The sequence below is a fragment of the Phyllostomus hastatus genome, unplaced genomic scaffold (assembly GCF_019186645.2).
Source record: "Phyllostomus hastatus isolate PE091 unplaced genomic scaffold, TTU_PhHast_1.1 phas_contig_81, whole genome shotgun sequence".
Taxonomy (NCBI): Eukaryota; Metazoa; Chordata; class Mammalia; order Chiroptera; family Phyllostomidae; genus Phyllostomus; species Phyllostomus hastatus.
The window spans coordinates 760,177-781,061 of NW_025333962.1; the positions used below are offsets into that span (position 1 = coordinate 760,177).

The 20,885-nt window shown below is 54.3% G+C and overlaps 2 protein-coding genes across 2 annotated transcripts; both read left to right on the forward strand.

Annotated features, from left to right (window-relative positions):
• Positions 1 to 564: 564 nt before the first annotated feature.
• Positions 565 to 16,803, forward strand: TIMM44 (translocase of inner mitochondrial membrane 44). The gene is made up of 13 exons (XM_045850563.1): positions 565 to 717; positions 2,346 to 2,447; positions 4,886 to 5,056; positions 6,047 to 6,127; positions 6,876 to 7,004; positions 8,773 to 8,912; positions 9,208 to 9,293; positions 9,916 to 10,008; positions 10,114 to 10,238; positions 11,919 to 11,969; positions 14,961 to 15,050; positions 15,807 to 15,917; positions 16,251 to 16,803. Exons 1-13 carry the CDS (start codon positions 673 to 675, stop codon positions 16,368 to 16,370), a joined length of 1,344 nt encoding a protein of 447 aa, XP_045706519.1. The 5' UTR covers positions 565 to 672; the 3' UTR covers positions 16,371 to 16,803.
• A 96-nt stretch (positions 16,804 to 16,899) lies between these two features.
• CTXN1 (cortexin 1) lies at positions 16,900 to 18,726 on the forward strand. Its single transcript, XM_045850564.1, has 2 exons — positions 16,900 to 17,463; positions 17,800 to 18,726. The coding sequence occupies exon 2, from the start codon at positions 17,820 to 17,822 to the stop codon at positions 18,066 to 18,068; it is 249 nt and encodes an 82-aa protein (XP_045706520.1). The 5' UTR covers positions 16,900 to 17,463; positions 17,800 to 17,819; the 3' UTR covers positions 18,069 to 18,726.
• The last annotated feature ends 2,159 nt before the right edge of the window (positions 18,727 to 20,885 follow it).

Consider the following 20,885-nt stretch of genomic DNA (forward strand, 5'->3'; position numbering starts at 1 on the left):
ACAGGCCCAAACTTCTTTAGTGCAAGGTTTGTCACTTCACACTGAACCGATGGAGGGAGGAATGACCCACACCAGCCTGGTCTCACCTTCCCCTTCTTGTTTGGACCAAAACCATCAGGAGCTTTCCCAAAGTACTGTATACTAAAGTGGGCTCATTCACTCATGTTCTTGGAGGAGTGATTCATGAGTGAATTACCCGTCTGGCAATCACTGTCAGCCGACTGAATCCGTTCTTGTGGTGGGTGGGTCGTTCGGTCTACCAGCTCTCCCCGCTGCGGGAACCCTGCCTGTTCTGTGGGGAAATCACCGCTCTTACAAACTATGAGCCCTCAGGCTCCGCCCCTTAGTAGTCTTATCCAATCATAGATCTCTGCCTCACAGGAGTTCCCGCCCTTCGGATCACATCCAGTTACAGGCCCAGCTCTCTCCAAATCCTGTACTATCAGACGCCTAGCTCTCCAGGAATTCTTCGCTTCCATTAAGCGTAGCCCTATTGGAGATCTCTCTCCAGGCCCGCCTTCATTGGGAGTTCTACCCAATCTGAGAGCTTTTCTCCTCTCAACCCTGCCCCCCAGGGCCTCCAGCTCTTCTCAGGCCTCTAGCGTTCCTGGCAGACGGAATGGATGACGCCATCAAGCCGCGCGGGAGGAAGGTCACAAGGGATCCTCCAATATGGCGGTGGCGGCGCTGAGGAGAGGCTGGTGCTGCTGCCCGACGGTGAGCGGATCCGTGGGGGCGGAGGTGGGGAAGGAGGCTCGCCTTAGGGAGCTCGTGGCCCACAACCTCTAGGCTCTCTTTCTTCTCAGGTCTTTGGCCCTGTCGGCCCTTCCCTGGTCTCGGCGATCTGGGACAGGGGGCTCAGAGTGAGGCCTGAACGTGGGCTCCGAGCGTGACCGGCTGGGGTGGCTTTGCGCGCGGCTGGGCTGGAGCGGATCGCTACCCCTCGCCTCCTGGTCAGATCTCACGGGGTTGACGCCTTGTGGAGAAAAAGTAGCAAGGAGAAGACAAAATCCGTGACAGTTATGGCTTACGTTTATATGCCAGGTCTTCTACCGAGAGCATTTCCTGTATTGCCTCTCCTATCCGCCCGTGGGAGGTAACTCTTGCCTTAGTTAAGAACTGTCTCAGATTTGCGATGGGGGTTAGGTGTGTAAAATTCACTTAAAAATAGTACTTTATGTTGTTGCTTATCAGCCAGGTTAATCAACCAGCCCACAGTCTCGGAGCTAGTGGGGTGGCAGACCCCCCATCCAAAGCCGAGGTCTTTGTGGCTCCAGAGGAAGTCTGGAGGAAGGAAAATAATTCATTGGCATCTGAGTGCTGAGAAAGAAGTTGTCTTTGACCCTGGGCTGATTTTTTTCTTGACTGTTGCCTTTAGTCAGCGTTGAGAGATTGAATTTGCATGTGTTTGAAGGAACCATCTTCAGGTTTAGTCTGTTAGGGGATTTTTGTCCCAAGTTAGAGAGCCATCATCTTCTGTTTCAGACTGCCGAAGTCAGTGGCTCTAGGATCCATGAGTGTAGGCGCATAGAGAAGTCATACAAGTTATTTAAACTCCCAAGCAATGACTCTAGAACAGATATAGAAGATCGTGGCATCTGTTTAAGTTTGGGATGTTGCCTAGGGTGTGAAACAGGGAGAAGAAAGGCCCAAGGAATGTGGAATTGGAAGGCTGGTTCTATCAGGTCATTGACCATCCACGTGCCTGGCTCCGTGCTGGGTGCTAACATGCAGCATTGAACAGGACCAGCACAGGCCCTCTGTCACGGAGCTTAATTATTTGGTAAGGGAAGAAATGCCTTACACATGAAGTTAGCAGCATCTTTGCCCAAGTTGCCCTGCTTGCATCCTGACCCTGGACGAGGACATGGTAGGTTTATTCCAGGGTTGTGCCTGGTACAATGAGTTACCAGTGTTTGCCTCTCATTGCTCAGGTCTCTGGTCTTACAAGGCCAGCAGAACTGGGGTGGGCTTGTGAAAAAAGACTGCTTGCCACCTGTATTGAGGCTCAGCCTGCCTCAATAGTTTTCAGACTAAGGAATTAAATTGGGGATTTATCCTTGTTCCACCATAGGTTGCATTTCCTGGGACCCATCTGTTGCCCCCTGTTCAGAGGCAGGAGGGAAGATATGGGCCCTGGAGGTGGGGATCCATTGTTTTCTCTTTCCACCAGATTTCACTGGCTTCTCAGAATTTGGGAAAATTGTAGAGTATTCAGCAAGCTATAGGCATATGGTAAAAATTGGCAAATGAGTATCAGGTGACTCCTGTTTTTTAGTGTGGTCTACTTACTGCCTAGTCACCCTCTTATTTGAATGGATCTTTCTCATTTCTCCCCCAATTAGAGATGCCTTGTCAGTGGAGTCCAGTTTCTATCCAGCCACAACCTTGTGCCACTACCCCGTGGTACCTATCAGATACGCCGGCCAGATGGAGAGCTGCCCCTGGTGAGTAACTCAGGACATGAGCAAACAGACAGAAGGGGGAAGCCTGAAAAATTAGAACCAGCTGACAGGAGAGGGCTCCAGGATGTTGCCCATGCTGCAAATAGCATCTGATTGGCAGGCATTCCATGTCCAAGGCCTTTGCACTTACAGAGCCTGGTGTGCCTGGTCTTCTCTGTATCCCCAGAAGTACTGGGCATGGTTCAGGGTAGGAACCTTACCTCATAGAGTAGCACGTTGTCAGGCATCCCCTGTGTCTTCCACCAGTGGGTCCTTCACGGAACAAGGCTGTTCCCTTTTCTAGGTGACTGCCCTGTAAGTGCTTAAGCAGAGTGACCCAACATAGCCTGGGGTTCAGCTTCCCAGGCTGCCTCTTCCCAGCCTTTATGTTGTTTCAGACAGGTAGCATTTTTCTAGAGCTTTTGCCCTCTCCATTATCTGTCTTTAACCACGCTTCTGTGGGTGCCTCACCACCACAAGAGGAAAGCCCACCACCTGCTACCCTTCCCCAGTCTGCAGCTGGGGGCCCACGCTCCCTTTCCAGCCTCATCTCAGCTGTGTCTGTGCAGGCAGCTAGGACTTGGGCCTGCCTGTCTCATTCAGGCTTCATCTTCCAGATCCTCTCCTGGGGCTTACCCATGCATGGGATAGGCTCTGTGGCCCATCCCCTTAATTATCCAGTGTCCAGTACCACTCACCCACCTATAGTTTGTAGCACCTGAATGAGTGGCAGGCCTGTTGCAAGGTGGCATGATCTCTAATAGTCTTAGAGCTCGGAGTCCCCTGGAGAGAAAGTCTGGCCAGGGTGCATCTAGAAAAGAGGGCAGCCTGCTAGCAGCAGGCCTGGATGCCCCTCTTGTGGAGTAGACCCTGGGCCTGTTGAAACTTTCCTTGGGGCTTGATGGGTGGGGAGGCAGCAGCTCTTGTAACTGGTAAAGTGGGCCCGCAATCATGGCAGCATGCCCAGCACAGTGTGGGGAGTGACGGGAACAGCCGAACGCACACAGCTACTTCACTGTGACTTGACTCTCATGGTCACTCTTGACGTACTCTCTTGCTCTTAGTTACATAGGTGCCAAAGCAGGGATCTAAAATAGGCCCTGGCTGACCCCGAAGCCTGTGTCTGGTTTTCTTTTGGTTTGTTTATTTTTTTTTTTTTTAATTGATTTTAGAGAAAGAAAGGGGAGCGAGAGAGATAAAGAGAAAGAAATACTGATTCGTTGTTCAACTTATTTATGATGTGTACTAACTGGGGAATGAAACCTGCAACCTCTGCAGCCTTGGTATATTGGGGCGATGCTCTAACTAACTGAGCTACCTGGCTGAAGCCCATGTCTTGAGCAGTGTATGGCACTGGTACTTGTGCCTGGAGCAGGGTCTCTTCTGGCCTCCCTGGCCTCTGGTCTCTGGCCCCTGGGTGTGTTGGGTTTTCTGGTGGAGGGGAACTCTGAGCTTGAGCTCTTGGTGATTGTGATCCTGTGGACTGAGACAGGGAGGTTTGGACCAGTCCCCAGGCCCCTGAGTGACATGTAAGTCCCAATTGGAGACTTGGTAATGGCTCCCAAAGAAGAAGTTACCTGGCCCCAAAAGCCTGGGGAGCAGGACCCTGTGACAGCTTCTTTGGGATGAGGGGCCACAGAGTCCTTTCAACTCCAGTCCTGGGGCAAGGGCCCCTTTAGTGTTGACTTTGGCCTTGGGTGAGCATGTTGGAATCCTCATGATGATTCCAGGCTGATTCCAAGAACACCTGGTTCTTGTTGCATGTTTCCTCTGTTGGAAAAGGAGCCTGGCATTTTGTTATGTTTTTAATAGACTTCGTTTTCAAGTTTTAGATTTACAGAAAAATTGAGCAGAAAGTACAGAGTTGCCATATACCTCCTCTCCCCATCAGTACACAGTTTGCCTATTACTCATGTCTTGCATTAGAGTAGGATGTTCGTTGAAACTGATGAGCCAGTATGGATGCATTATTAACTAAAGTCCATAGAGCACACATTAGGCTCACTCTCTGTGAGTCTGTGAGTTGTGCATTCTGTGAGTTTTACAAATACAATGATGTGTATCCACCAGTATAATATTATACAGAGTAGTTCCATTGCCCCAGTAGTCCTGTGGGTCTGCCTCTTTTTCCCAGATCCCAACCTCTGGCAACCACTGATCATTTTACTGCCTCCATAGTTTGGCCTTTTTCAGAATTTCATAGTTTGGCCTTTTTCAGTCTGAAATCAGACTGGCCCCTTTCACTTAGTGACGTGTTTTTAAGGTTCCTCCATGTCTTACCATGGGTTGGTAGCTCATTTCTTTTTATTGCTGAATAATATATACATTGTTGTCTGGATGCCTCACAGTTTACTGCCCATTGCCTTTTCAATTTGTTTTCATGGTTAAACCTGTGGAAACGAGAAAATTAAAAATTCTTTATTGCTTTTACATCTTTTCAGTCCAAATCCTATTCTTCTGGAAACAGAAAAGGCTTTCTCTCAGGCTTGTTAGATAATATCAAGCAAGAATTAGCCAAAAACAAAGAAATGAAAGAAAGCATAAAAAAATTCCGAGACGAGGCCCGGAAGTTGGAAGAGTCGGATGCGCTCCAGGAAGCCAGAAGGAAATATGTGAGTCCCTTTGCTTCAAGTCTCCCTTGCTGGGACACTTGCCTTCAGAGCTGGGATCTTCCTGGTCCCAGACAGTACGGAACTCAGGGCTGGTGCAAAGGGGGTCAGTGGCTTGTGAGGAGGTGAGGTCACTCACGGAAGATAGCTACCTGGGCCCAGCTCTCCAGTTCGGCTGTGTGACAGGGTGGCACCCTCTGTGCCCCATCTGTGCTGGCCTCTGGGAACCTATGAGAAACATAGGGCCTCAGAGCCCACTCTGCCTGCAGTCAGAATCTGAGTCCCCACTGGCCCCTGTGACCCCTTGAGTACTGGGTTCGAGGTGAGCTGCTCCTGAAAGCCTCCTAGTCATGGTCCCCTGGGCCAAATGGGCACTACTATAGTTACTAACTGCCACTGCCACCTCTTATCAAGTAGCTGCCAAGCACCCACCACTGTGCATGGGGGCACACGCACTGGCCAGGTCCTTTGGTGTTCTCTTGGCTCCCCTCCTGGGCTGAGTTCATGCCCTGTTCCCTCTGAGTGTCCCCAAGTCTCTCACATGGCTGTAACCACTTGTGAGGGGATTCCACCCAATGGAACATCACCCTTCATTTTCATTAAGGAGGGGGTGGGCTGGGGGTCCTTTGGGGATAGAGCATGCTGAGGTTGGGTGAAGTGGCTAGGGTGTGGGAGACGTCACAGCAGCTGGTGACCGGGTGGAGGGCAGGGTGAGGCAGGAGAGTGCTGAGAAGCTGGTAGGCAAGACCACCCCCTGCCGACCAGAGAAATCCTGGGCCAGGGTGCCTTTGCTCAGGAGTCTTGGTCATCCTTAGCTGCGGAGACCCACAGGCCAGGCAGTGGGGCAGTAAGGGGCTCTTGGGATGGGGAAGAGGGAGGCAGCATGGGGGTAGTTTGAGGAGGAAGGAGCTGCTGAGAAAATGCTTCTTTGGCCCTTTGGCTGTCTGGTAACTACTGTGTGGTAACAAAAGGAACCAACATCCTTTACTATAGAAAACCATTGAATCCGAAACTGTGCGGACGAGTGAAGCAATCAAGAAGAAGTTGGGAGCAATCACCGGCACTGTGAAGGAGGTAATGGCCTCTGGGTCCCCTCAGTTTTCTGGCAATAGCTCCCAGGGCCCATCTGTGCCTCACCTCTGAGGAGGACATTGGTGCTGGCAGCCCTGGATGAGCAGACATGAGCTCAGGGCAGGGTGGCTAACAAGGGAAGAGCCAGCCTGGCTTGGAAGCTTCCAGAGTTCAAATACTCAACCCCTGAAAAAGGAGGGGAAGTCAGACTTGCCCACCTGCAGGGCAGTTTACTCCTTAAGATAGAAGTGGGCGTCCACCAGCCAGGACACTGGGATAAAATGAAGGTTTTTGCCACTTACCTAAAAATAGAAGGGGTGAGAACGGCTCTCCCTGAGGAGAGGGCAGATATGGAAGTGAGACCCCCTGGATGGTGTGAGAGCTTTTCTTCTTGTTGCTTCTGTTGTTCTTGTGGGCAGGAGAAGAGGGGCAGGTCTTCGCAGAGTCTGGGCACACCTCACCTTTCTTACACCTGCTCCTGGGCTACTGCCCCTGTGGCATCCTGTGAAGACTCCAAGCTCCTTCCCATTGTGGGCAAGGCCAGTTGACCAGGGTCCAGCACCCCAGAAATTGTAGGCAGTGTTCTTGAACATGTGTGCCTGAGCCTTGGGGCCTCAGGAGCCAGATGAGTTCAGAGTGCTGGTTCCCACCCACCCTTTGGAAGCCAAGGACTGGCCTTAGTTCCGGGGAAGCTCCTGTGAGTCCCTGAGAGAGCCTGTGCTGACACCCTCACCCTTTTCTGTCTCAGTAGAGTCTGGATGAAGTCAGTAAAAGCGACCTTGGCCGGAAAATCAAGGAGGGTATGGAGGAGGCAGCCAAGACCGCCAAGCAGTCAGCCGAGTCCGTGTCCAAGGGTGGGGCCTTCAGAGCCCTCTCCCAGGTGAGTTAGATGCTGGGGCCTGTGGCTGAGGACACTCTGGGCTCTGGCCCTCTCTGAAGCTCAGAGCAGAGTTCCCCCCTTGGAGTTCAATCCTAGAGAGCACTGGCTGCACTGAGGGGGTGCAGTGGGGCTGTGAGAAGGGTCCACCCAAGGGGCAAGGTCCTGCTCCCTCCTGGTTGGGTGGCCTTGGGCAAGTCACAGCCCCTAGGGGGCTACAGGTTAATATGCTGAGAGCCTTTTGCCCACTCTTAGCTGCCAACACCCTGATCTTAGGCCCATAGCCCAGAGGTCCATCGTGCCGAGGGTGACTCAAGGTCCTGAACTCATCCCAGTAACACTTGTTGGACCTTAGCACACGGCAGGCCCTCTACTGTCCGTGGGAGCCACAGGAATAAAAATCCAAGTTCCTGCTCTCAAAGGGTTTTAGGACAGGAAAGGGGACAGGCAGTTCCTGAGTGACATGTGACAGGAGCACACAAGGGAAGGGGCTACAGGCAGAGGGAGCAGGTCCTGCAAGCACTATCAGCCTGGGGTACGCCCCCCAGCCTGGCACAGCTGGGATGACCGCAGGGGTCAGAGGGAGGCTGAGGCGCAAAGGAGGGACCGTTGGCATGGCCCTACAGGCTGCTCAGTGGACCTCTGGTTTCCTTCCAAAAGTGACAAGGAGCCAAAGAAAGGATACAGGCAGAGCTTAGAGATACTACAGGCTCAGCTCCAGACCATTGCACTAAAACGAGAACCACAGTAAAGCCAGCCACTGAACTGTTGTGGTTTCCCAGGTCATATAAAAGTTACGTTGCACTGTGCTGTAGTCTGTAAGCATGCAATAGTATTGTGTCTAAAACACAGTGTACATACCATAATTTAAAATGCTTGAGCCCTGGAGGTTGCAGATCAGTGGGTTAAGCACTGGCCTGTGAACCTAAAGGTTGCTGGTTCAATTCCTAGTCAGGGCAGTTGCCTGGGTTGCAGGCCAGGTCCCCAGCCTTAGCCGAGGGCTTGTGAGAAGCAACCATCTGTATATCTCTCCTTGTCTTTTTCTCCCTTCCCTTCTCTCTAAATCTAAACAAACCAAAAATAGTTTTCTGCTAACAAAAAATGCTGTCCATCCTCAGCCCTCAGCAAGTTGTAATATTTTTGCTGGCAGAGGGTCTCACCTTGAAGTTGTAAAAAAAAGCAGTGTCTGTGACTGCAGTAAAATTAGGAGTGCCTGTACTGGGTGTAGGAGAGTCACAGCCATCCGTCTGGGCTCTGGCAATGGCACAGAGGAGGCCTGAGAGTGTCTTGGGAGGCCCTAATGTGGCTGCCCTTGGTGGGGGGGTTGGGGGGATGCAGGGATGGGTTCCAGAGATTTAGGAAGGGCGGCCTACAGACTCAGTCCACTCTAATGGGAGTGTGAGGCATTGGTAGAACTTAGAATACCTTGGGTTTCCAGGGAGAGCGAGGTGTTGGTCTTGAATCTGAGGGTCACTTGGGGGCTGGGGAGGTATGTCTGCTGCTCCTGGATTGGGGTGGGGTGTGGAAGTCAGGCAGGACTGGGACCTCCCTAGAGGGCCAGGCCTGCTGTTGCCCTGCACCAGGCCAGGTGAGTGCTCTGGGACAGGTGACCAAAAGACTTGGGGAAGGCAAGGCCTCAGAGTACTATCAGGCCCAAGGTTGGGGTTCACAGCAGGCACCCCCCAACTCCAGGCACAGTTGCATCAGCTGATACTGTCTGGGGGTATCATGAAGGTCCCTAGTACCCACCCTTAGCTTTATTCTCCTCCAGGGGGTGGAGTCAGTGAAAAAGGAGATTGACGAAAGTGTGCTGGGCCAGACTGGACCCTACCGCAGGCCTGAACGGCTCAGGAAAAGGAAGGAGTTTGCTGGAGAGAAGTTCAAGGAAGAGAAAGTGTTTGAGCCCAATGAGTAGGTACCAGGCCGAGTGGGGATCTCTTCACTGCCTCCCTTTCAGGCTGCCAAAAGTCCCACCCAAGTCAGTTATCGAGTTTGTTTCCTGCTTCAGGTTCCCTGGCTCTCCTGAGACAATTTGGGGGAGAATAGGTGGTGGGAAGGGCAATAGAGAAGGCAGGAAGCTGAGAGACAAGGGCAGGGTCACCTCAGCCCCTGAGCTTGGGCCATCCTGCTGTCCCCTCCCTGTAGTAGTGGGCCTAGACCCAGTGGCTCCCCAGCTGCTGCTCACTGGCCACCCCATCTTCCCCAGGGAGGCCCTGGGGGTCGTGTTGCACAAGGACTCTAAGTGGTATCAGCAGTGGAAGGACTTCAGGGACAACAACGTGGTGTTCAACCGTGAGTGTTAACATTGCCGACACTTGGCTCGCAGCAAGGCCGTGACAGGGGACACTTACTGAGCACTCCCAGGGCTCTGGGCACAAGCCAGACCCCCGTTTTACAGAGGAGGAGACTGGGATCAGAGAGGACCACTCATTTCTGCATGGTTACCCAGTGAGTGGCCAGTGGGTGGGCACATTGCTCTCAGGGCTGGTGGCCACAGCAGGGTGGCCAGGTGCAGTGGCTATGCATTCCAAGAGATGCTCTCTCATCAGGGAGGACGGGAGGACAGGAATTGGTGCTTGTAGAGCTAGAGCCTGCTCGGGCCCTGGAGTTCTCTGCTCTTGCTGGGGTGGGGACCCTCCCAAATGCTGACAGAGGGTAGGTCTGTACCACCTAGAGGCCTGAGTTTCCTAGTTTGCACATTCCCTGAGGCTCACAGTTGAGCAGCCTCTGCAGCCCCTGAGGCCAGTTGGCCTCTGACTCCGTACCTAGCTGAGGAAGCCGGCTCAGAGAGGTCCTCTCACTCACCCAGCCTCTGTCTGGAGCAGTCATGCTGGGACCACAAGGAGCTTACAGAAGTCAGGGGTGAGGGGCATGTTTCCGGAAGGGAGCCCTGACTCCTGCTTCTCTCCTGCAGGGTTCTTCGAGATGAAGATGAAATATGATGAGAGTGACAACACATTCATCCGAGCCTCCCGAGCACTGACAGACAAGGTTACAGACTTGCTGGGTGAGTGGGTAGCTCCAGGACCATCTTACCCCACACCTGCACCCCTGGGCTGGCAACAGGGTGGAGTTTCGCCCCCTTGCCCACTCCTGCCTTGGCTGCCCCCAGGAGGCCTATTCTCGAAGACAGAGATGTCAGAGGTGCTCACGGAGATCCTGCGTGTGGACCCTGCCTTTGACAAGGAGCGGTTCCTGCAGCAGTGTGAGAGTGACATCATCCCCAATGTCCTGGAGGTGGGTGCCAGACCCCAAAGGCCACTCCCTGGGGCCCTCTCTGCCCTGCCTCTGGGGCATCACCAACTTTGAGACCAGACTGGAAGTTCCTCCAGGGATGTTTGGCCAAGGGGGGTGTTTTCTCGGCAGAGGTAAAGCTTCAATCCTCAGAGCCTGAGCACCCCAACTCCCAGGCCCTGTCCATCAAGTACCTCTGAGAATGCACCTGTTGCCTGTGACCCCTCTGATCCCAGTGGTGCTGGCTCTGACCCATGCTGTCAGTCCACCTCTGGGACTGAGTCCCTCTTCTCGCCTCTTGTTTCCCCCATGTTCTCTGCTTCGAGCTGTTCCCTTGTGGCTACCAGTGCTCAGGCGTTCGTGTTCCAGGTGCCAGAGCCTTTCAGGAGTCAGGAAGAGGCTGGCTGCTGGCCCTTGGGGAGAGCTGTGAGGAGGGCCTTGAGGGTGCACAGAACTCAGGCCAGATGCTCAGGCAGGGGTCAGGACCTGGGCCACTATCACAGAGGGGCTCTCTGCCCTCTTCCCTCACAAGCCTCTCTGGGAGCCCTGAATCCTGTTTTCTGGGCCCCTGACCCTTCCATTTGGCTCAGAAAGGAGAAGGCCACTTGCTCAAGGTCCCACTTTTTTTGTTTGTTTTTTTTTGTTTGTTTGTTTAACGATGACAGGATATAGTACACTTACAGATTTGTTGTTGGGGGTTTGTTTGTTTTTAGATTTATTTATTTTTTGAGAGGGAAGGGAGGGAAAAAGAGAGAGGGAGAGAGAGAGAGAGAAACATCAGTGTGTGCTTGCTGGGGGCCATGGCCTGCAACTCGAGCATGTACCCTGACTGGGAATCGAACCTGTGACACTTTGGTTTGCAGCCCGCACTCAATCCACTGAGCTACGCCAGCCAGGAAGGTCCCACTTTCCATGAAGCCCCTGCCCAAAGCTGCCTTTTCTCTGCCCAACCACAGCCCCAAAGACATGGCCAAAGCCTCAGCAACCTCTAGCCCAGGCAGCCCAGGCCTTCAGGAGGCCCCTAGTAGGACAAAAGAAAAGCTCTTGACCCCAGGTGGATGCCGGCGCCTCTGCTGGCCCCCTTCCTCCTGCCAGCCTCCATGTGGTCCCCTCTCCATCCTGATTGCCTGGGTCCCTCATGCCACTTTGGGCAAGGCTGGGCAGAGGTGGGAGTGGGGCAGTTCCTGAGAGCAGCAGCCTAGGCTTTGGCAGTGCCCTCTGGGGTGAGGGTAGCCTAGCACCAGGCCTGTCTGTAGTTTCCCACAGGTACCTGGCCCTCATCCCCTCTCTGGGCTCCTCCCAGATGTTCCCCAGACCCAGCCCTGACTCCAGGTTCCTGTGGAAGCATCCCCACTCCTGTTCTGCTCCCTGGCCATCCAAAGGTTCATCTCCAGGGGAGGCAGAAAGCTGCTTGTCACCTCCTTGGCTCAGTGTCCCTGCCAGGGTGACAGCCTGGTATGCTGCCACCTTCCTCTCTTACCAGGCCCTTGGGCACCCACCCTAGGCCACCCAGTAGTCACACCACAGGGGCTTTTCTCCCAGGGCCCCCCCTACTACAACCTGACTCAAGCCACACACACGCCCCCTTCCTTCCTCAACCAGAACCCGCTGGCAGAGGGGGCGGGGAGGGATGTCTACAGAGGAAAGGATCGAGTTTACGTTTTTTCGTATTTCCCTTTTTAGGCCATGATTTCTGGAGAGCTTGACATTCTCAGAGACTGGTGCTATGAAGCTGTGAGTACTTTCTTTTTTTTTTTCTGTTTAGGCCTAAAGAGAAATCACAGTTTGGAGATCTGATTGGATAAGTGGTCTGGAAAGGCCATGATAGGGCCTGGCGTCCTAATCAAATGGGAGTTCTTATGTCTGACTTGGTCTCGGGCACAGCCCCTTCTGCCCCTTCTGCACATTAATGCAGTAGACTGGGTGCCATGTACCCACAGGACTCTCTGGGGTCCAGGTGGCTGGTCCTTCCAGGCTAAACCCTTAGTTAGGGATGGTCCTTCTAGCTCGCTCTTTCCTCCCTCATTTGGCCTAAAGGATGGCTTGGGGCTGAGCTGGGCCTCCTGCTTTGTCATGCAGGACCCTTTCTCTGCCCTGATGCTGGTTAAGGAGGCTCATAGAGCAGAAGAGTGATCCTGGGGAAAGCATCTGGGTGAGATGAGGTTTCAATGTGGCCTGTTCTGTTTCAGGTGGCCTTAAGTGACAAAAAGCAAGGCCCCATAGCCAGGTGGGCTGGGGGCCCAGGGGTCAGATGGAAAGGGACAATGATTAATTCTCGAGTGCATTAGATGTTCCCCCAGAGCCCATGGGTGCTGGGGAGAGAGCAGTTGGAGGCCCCAGTGGCCTGCATAATCTCCCTTTTCTAAGCCATAGTTCTACGTTTTCCATCTTGTGGGTACAGCATGAACACAGAAGTGATGTTTCAGGGTGCACACAGCACTAGGTGGATTCATTAGCTAGTCTTCCTTTGATATCCCAGAACACAGCAAAACAGACTGAAACCAGAAAAGACACTGGCGTTTGTGCTGCCTGTCGCATGCCAAACGCAATAAACAGAAACAGGAATCAGATCTTTATGGGCACTTTATTCGGATGGCCGGTGATCTGAGAAGATAGTGGGTTTGCACCCTAACAGACCATCTTATATTTTTTTTCTAAGCCAACATTTTTATAACGGAATAAACAAAGTGCAGTGAGGGGTTTGAAATTCAGGGAGAATTAGATGAAAGAGACAGCAGCATTCTTGTCCTGGGCAGTTAGCTGTTCCCAGGAGAGGGTGGTCGACTCCTCTCCCTGGAACACAATGGCCTGGATGCCTCTGCTTGTCCCCAGGCAGTAATCTTTGTTGGTGCCCCAGGAGGTTGGCTGTCTCTCCCAGAAGCCAGGATGGGCCTTATCTATAGTTTCTGGAACAAAAACTTTAACCATATGCATTACCTACTAGGCTTATTAACTACCTTAAACTAAAATTTTTCAACTCTTGAGTCCCCTATCAAGATGTTGATGAATTTCCTGCCTAGGGAGGAGCCATGGGTCCTGATGAGGCCCCAGTGCTCCCCAGGGTCAGGGCTTGGGGGCCCAGGGCTCCAGGCAATGCTAGACTGTGAGGAGCCGGTCAGGTGTCCCCAGGAGCACACTGGTAGCCTCATTCCCTCAGGGTTCCTGTCTCCTCTGGCCACTTCCCCTCACCCCACTTGCTCCTTGCCCTATGTCTTCATGGGGCGTTTTCTTCCATCTTCTTTGTATTAAGAAGCCCAGAGGCTTTTTTGACTGATTTGATTCTGTACCAGCTACAGCCAACTTGGAAAAAGCAGAGACATTGTCAGATTTTCTTTCAATATTCCCCAACCAGTGACTAATTCAGCAGTCAGTTATGAGCGGATTTTGTTTTTTTGTTTTTAACCTCAGGGCCCTTAGGGGATGGCAGACTCTTTCTAGAGAGCTGCAGAGAGTTGCCTGCCTGCTGGTGCCTTTAGAAATGCAGATGAAGCTGTAGTTGCTCACAAAGGTGTGGGGGGGGTTGTTTGTTTTTAAGAATTCATTTACTTTTAGAGAGAGAGGGGGTAAGGGAGGGAGAGAGGGAGAGAAACATCAATTGATGTGAGGTCTCTTGCACACCCCTAACCAGGGATCTGGCCTGCAACCCAGGCGTGTGCCCTGGCTGTGAATCGAACCAATGATCCTTGGGTTTGAAGGCTGGCGCTCAGTCCACTGAGCCACACCAGCCAGGACCACAGAGAGAAGTGTTATCTTTAATGTCCTGGCTTGAGCTCCAGCCTGAGAACCAAAAGGTCGCCCATTTGATTCCCAGTCAGGGCACATGCCTGGATTGTGGGCCAGGTCCCTGGTTGGGGGTGTGTGAGAGACCTCACATCAATTGATGTTTCTCTCCCTCTCTTTCTCCCTTCCTTACTCTCTCTCTACAATGAATATATAAAATTTCAAAAAGTAAAATGTCGTCTTTAAGAAACTTCACAAGAAGTAGGATGGGCACCATTTTTTTATCTTGGCAAATCAGTTATTTCGATAAAAGCAGATGCTATTGTAATGTCTTCCTTCCTGTTTGTCTGTTGCGATAATGAAGTTGCACACGTTCCAAAGGCAGCTTTTTTTGTCCTGGGAACAAGCACGAGGGGATTAAGAGTGTAATTTGGGGTACCACTGTCCCTGTAGGAAGAACAGGTTGCCTGTGGCAGTCAGCTGCCTAGGAGGGACTAATCAGTGAGAAGAAGACAGTTAGTTTCAGAGCCACACATGGGTTGGGGCAAATCTTAGAAAAAGTGTTTGATTCCAGGCCAAGACTTGGAGGGAGGTAAATGTGGGGACATTTAAGATCAGCCAGCAAGGCCTCAAGTCTACCCTGTGAGTGCATTTCAGGTGGCTTTCCAGGGGAGCTGCCTGCATCGCCGATGAATGCCACTCTCGTTTGGCAGTCCTGACATGGTACCATCTTTGTAATGAGAGGGAAGTGGGCCAGCAAATGGGCAGCACTGGCCTCTGTGCTTAGAACCATGCTCCTGGCATTTGCTGCTCCTGGCATAGCATACCATGCATCAGGGCCACTTCTGGAAGGTGCAAGAGCTGAAATCAGGAAATTCTGCCAGTGAGCTGCCTGCAGGAAGAGTGTCCCAGGATGCTGGCACCAGCCCTCACCTGTGGCACGGTATCGTGATGTGGCCTGGGCTTGGGTGGTCCTCAGATGGGCATGTTGGCCTCTTGTTGCAGACCTACAGCCAGCTAGCCCACCCCATCCAGCAGGCCAAGGCACTAGGCCTCCAGTTCCACTCCCGTATCTTGGACATTGACAATGTCGACGTAAGTGCTTCTTCCCGAATGGGCTGGAAGGACCCTGGGGTTGGGAATGTGAATTGATGAGGAGTGAGCTCCCCATCCCTGGAGGACTTCCAGCACAGGTGGGCATTTTGATTAAATGACCTCAAGGGTCCATTGCAGTGAAAGGTTTCCATAGTCCTATGGTTGGAATATTCTTAGGCTAGTGGTGGGCCTAGGGGATGTTGCACTCAGACCTCAGGGTCCCCGAGGGTCCCCCAAGGTGTTGATGTGCATGCACCTTCTCTGGGGAGTATGGGGTTTTGTCAGGACTGCTGAGGCTGTTGCTCTGCCAGTCGTTCTGCTTTCCTCTGTTTGGGGCTGAAGGCATGCCAGTGCCACCTTTCTTTTCCCACCTGTGTGCCAGGTGCCCGACTCTGAAGTCTTGAAGCCCCACATGGCCCCTAGTCTAGGAACCAAGGCTGCCAGGGTGTTGGGAGCCCACATGGGTTCTCAGCAATTCAGAATGCATCTCCTCGTAGTGGAGGGCTTGGACTGGTGCATGGGGAGAGTCTCCTGGGAAATCCCTGCATGGAAACAGGCCAGCAGGAGGTGACACCTGTGGGGGACTGATTGGGGTGGATCCTCAGGGTCCCTCTAGGGGGATGAGTCAAGATGTTGAGGTGCTGGGGCTCCCTCCTGGTAGCACCCCAGGAAGCAGGGTGGGGGATTGGGTCTCCACATCAGGGGGAGCAGCAGGGGACTGTTCTATGCCACCCGCCTTGTTGGCTCCCCCCACAGTTGGCCATGGGCAAGATGATGGAGCAGGGGCCTGTGCTGATCGTCACTTTCCACGCCCAGCTGGTTATGGTGATCAAAAACCCTAAAGGCGAAGTGGTCGAGGGCGACCCGGTGAGTGAGGGAAGGGATGAGGTAGGCAGGTGGCCAGCCTAGGACCAGCTGAATAGCAGTGGCCAGCCACCTTGCACAGGTGGCAGTTCAGAGCCAGCAGGTTCTGTGACTGGGAGGGAACAGCAGGGTGGTACCTTGAGAAGCCCCAGGGTCTGTATCGGGCCTGGTAGAGGTCAGAAGGTGACTGACCTGTCCAGTTTCACCAAAGCCCAACTTGGAGCCTCTGCTCTGGACTCCAGGCCCAGGTTGACACCCAAACACTCCTCCGCCTGGCAGCCTCATCCCGCTGTGCCTCTCTCTGTCCTGGGCCCATCCCCATCCCCACTCTTGCAGGACAAGGTGCTACGCATGCTGTATGTGTGGGCACTATGCCGGGACCAGGATGAGCTCAACCCCTACGCGGCCTGGCGGCTTCTGGACATCTCTGCTTCCAGCACAGAGCAGGTCCTTTGAGCTCAGCGGCCACAACGGGGACACCAAGCTGTATCATGCAGGGCAGCTGCCCAGCGTGGGACCGATGTGCACCTGTGGCAAAAGACCTGTGGAGACAACACTGTGGACTCTGGTCCATTCTGCCATAGTGGCTGCAAAACCAGCTGGGCAGGGAAGGACCAGGGACTGTGGAGGGCTGCTTCTCACAGTGCCAGCCTGTGTACCACCCTGTGCTGCACAGGGGCTGCTAGTAGGCAAGGCACACAGGCGAGACAGTGCCAAGAGGACCTGGCCCAGAAATGACTCTGGGGATGAGGTGGTGGGGCCCACTGGCCACATCAGCCAGGCTGCTTTAGCTCTATTTTAAAAAAAAACATTAACAGTGTTCTTATTACCCTGTGTGTATGCCTGAGATTTGGAAGTAGTAATAAAACACCAAAGGGCAAGAGAGCAACTTGGGTGATCTGAGTTGTCTGTCACTGGGGCGGCTGTGCGTGCCAGGTCAGTAAAGGAACTGGGGACCTAGTGGGGCGCCTTGTCTGGTTGGGACCTTGTTACCCCTCGGAGTGAAAGGACACCAGTGACAAGGAAAGCTAGGGATGGTGGGATCGCTGATGGATGGGGTTCCCTCAGGGGTGTGGGAGCTTGAGTGGCCATGAGTAGTACTGAGGGTGGCACGGGATTCCCCAAACGGGGAGCCTGGGTGAAGGTTCCAACATGAAGAAGGGGGTACAGGAGCTAACAACTGGGTGGAGGCATTTGGGGTGCTTGGGACGGTGGGGTCCTAGGTGCCTGTAGATCCGCTAGGCCTGGGCACCGTGATCCCGAAGCCGGGGCGAGGTCGCTGCCGAGCAAGCTCCCGGCGCAGCCTCCGCCCCCAATTCCCGCCACCGCCCCGCCCCCGTTGCTATGGAAACAGCCGCGGCGGCGCCGCCGGTTTGCTCGCGCCTCGCCCGCCTCGGTCTCTGCTGCTTCCAGGGGCGGGTGGGGTGGGCTGAGCACCGGCTGCCTCCACTGTCTCCACCACCGGGAGAGGCCGAGAGCGGAGCCGGCACGGGTCCCAGAGGAGAGCGCGGCTGCTGGGCGCTTGGTTCCCATCGCGGTCGAGGCCAGGGTGAGGGGAACTGCAGGGATGGTGGGGGAAGGGGTCTCTGGGACGCAGAGAACAAAGACTGCGGGGTAGGGGCCGGGCCAGACCCCGCTGCGCACCCGGGCAGGACAGTCGCACCTGTTGTGTGCTGGCCAGCCCAGTCGGAGCTCCGTCTCCCAGCTTTCAGCACCCCAGCCTGCGCGGAGTTGGGTCCCCGCGTGGCGGTCGCGGCGTGTCTACGGGCGGGGGCATGGGCGTTGCCCGGAGACCAGAGGGGGAACAGGCAAGGTCGAAGGCCACGTGGGAAGGCAGAAGAACCTCATTCCCGTGCCCCGGGCCGGGCCGACCCCTTGTCCACAGGGCATGCGGCGATGTGAGCCATGAGCACCACCTGGACGCTGTCCCCCGAGCCGTTGCCACCATCGACGGGGCCCCCCGCCGGAGCGGGCCTGGATGCAGAGCAGCGCACGGTGTTCGCCTTCGTTCTCTGCTTGCTTGTGGTGCTGGTGCTGCTGATGGTGCGCTGCGTGCGCATCCTACTCGACCCCTACAGCCGCATGCCCGCCTCCTCCTGGACCGACCACAAGGAGGCGCTCGAGCGTGGGCAGTTCGACTACGCGTTGGTGTGAGCCAGGCACCCCCGGGTGGCCCTCCACTGAACAGGGGTGCCGGCGGGCCCGGACTGCCCTCAGGATCCCACCCCAGAGCTCAACTCCAGGGTGGGGCCTAAGAAGTCCAGCCCGCCCCGCCCAGGCTCTTCCCATCCTCAGGCCTCTCCTGTCACCTCTCCTGGCCAGCCCGAGCCCCACTTTGTGCCTTTATCTCTCCCTGTCCTGGCCCCCCAAATTAACCAAGCCCGCATCGTGTAGGTGGCTTTGTTATTGTCCCGCCGCCAGCATGAGTGGTCTGTCAGTTTCTGGATGCGGAGGCTCTGTCTCCTTCCCCTCCCATCTGACCATCCCCACGACATCCCCGCTGAGTGTTGAGCCCCCGCGTGGGCTCCCTCCTGGCCCCACGGGGTGGATGTTGCACGCCAATATGCCCCACGCAGGCCGCCCTGGGACCTAGCCTGAAGAGTAACAACGGCTGCTGTGTCCAGGATGCGTGGCGCCTTCCATGGGGGGAAAACGCGGGCAGCCTCACTCCCGCCCAGGGCTCAAGCCTCAAGTCCAGATCGGCACACCCCTCCCTCAGTCACCACTTCCCCTATGCCAGTCACTGGCCACCCTGCCCCCTCCCCGAGTCCTCCTCCCACACCCCCAAACCCTCCCCCACCCTCCCCATGCCTTCTCACTCCTACCTGCCTGAGCTGATGGTGATAATAAAAGCTGTTGTTGAGCGCTTACTTGAGCGAGATGAGTTAGCGCCTTTCTGACCAGTGCTGTGAAGACCCAGGCCCACACTTTGGGGAACAGATGTGTAACCACCTCAATTCCCTCAGCTCCAGGCTCTTTCCTGTGACCCTCCTCTTTCTGTGACCTGGGGAGACTCTGGGGGTTGTGAAATGGACTTAGCCGAGTGGGGAGTTCGGGTTTTGTGCCCTCAGCCAGCCCTGGAGCATGGCCTCCTGCTGTGATGATCACATCTTCAGCCCCAAACCCTTCTGACCCTGCCTCGTCCCTTCTTCCCACCAGTCCCTTCTTCCCACCATCGTTGCATGGGTCTGGTGGGGGCAGGGTATGATCATGGAGTGGGCTGGCCCCCACTCCACAGCGGGTGTTGTGCACTCTGGAGGAGCTGTGTGCAATGCATGTGTGGAGAAGTGCGAGTTTCTATAAAAAGAAGGCTGAGTGAACGCACACTTGGAATACATTTTAGCAGCTCTCAGGAGTAGGTAGTCCTGGGGGAATGCCATTCCAAGGACACCTGGTTCCTGCCCCACCCTCCCAACCTGCCTCCCCTCCACACCCTCAGAAATTGGTGGAGGGGAGACCCCTTGAAAGGAAATCTAATGGCATCTCCAAGAATTCAGGCTGCTGTCTCCACCAGGAGAGGCTGAGAGCGGAGCCGGCACGGGTCCCAGAGGAGAGCGCAGCTGCTGGGCGCTTGCTCAGAAAACCTTTGACACAAGCAGCTGGGACTACTGTTCCCTCCTTTACCCAGTTCTGCTCCTCCTTCTCCCCTTGCTTCCACACGTCTGCCTTAGAGACCCTTTCTAACCTGCAATATCTGACAACCCACCGCTAACACTTAGCACCCCCAGCTTTGGACTTGGCTCCTGGCTGCCCTGTTGGGAAACCAGAATATGAAAAGTTTACTAAGGGAACTTCAGACAGAAGTGAGGTCACATGAAAAGGGGAAAGAAGGCATGATATAAATAGCCAAGTGCCAACAGGCCCACTTGTCTATGCAAGTGAGGCAGGAGGTAGTCAGGAAGGAAGCTCCCCAGGCCCCACAGGGCTGAGGTAGAAAACACCTATACATGACAAAGACCCCCTAAGACGGGTTGTTCCTGTTTTCTGGGACAACTTTGAATCATAGAATGCGCCTGTGCGCTACCCCTGATTCATTATAATATTATTATAATGAAATAACATTGTGGGACTCCCTTCTCCAGTAGCCAATCAAGAAAGTCATGGGAAACCACGCATGCGCAGTAGCTTTGAAATCCAACTCCTTGTACCTGCGCAGGAAAAGCCCGCCAAAGACTAGCAGGGGGCTTCTGCCTCTATAAGAATAGAATCCCCCCAGCCCACGTGCCCTTTTTTCTCCTCTGCTCAGAGCTGGCTCACTCCCGTGTCCTGTGGTGTGTACTATCACTTAATAAACCTCCCCTCTTTCTTTATGCTATAAACTTTGTGTGTTCGGTTCAATTCTTTGTCCTCGATCACTAAGAACCTGGTTACCTGTGCACACCTGTGCACACCTGTGACAGTTTTTTGGCGAGCCAGCCAGGAGAAGACACCGGAGTGGTAAGCCCCCTTTGCTGCTCTGACACCCGGGATGCCCTTTTCCGTTATCACCTATTCTGTTTCAGTGACTCTGATGTTCTGTGACGGAAGGTCGGCCGCTAATTTGCGGGCACAGGTCGGGCAGTTAAAAGCCACAAGGGCACCCGCCGCTTGAAGACTCCTGTGATAGGATAACTTGGATGCGGAACGGGGTTAGCCTTAGTCCCCGCCAGGTACAAGAAAATGTCCGCACAACGGTCAGGCACACTGTGGAAAGCACAAAACACTGCCCCACCCCCGCGGCCACTCCCCCAGTAGGCATAGTCGGACCTTCCAAGCGGGATATCAGTCACCACCTCACCTGCACTGTGACTTCCTTTTGCATTCTTTTCATCGGGCCCACGGACAGTCTTTTATGCTTTTCCTCCCCAACTGACTTCTGACCTTTATACCTTCACTCACACCCCACTTGCCTTTTATGTATGAAGGGTTCCTGCTGTCTTTGTACTAAGATATCTACCTTGGGGTCATTGTTAGGCTAGCACTAAGTACAGT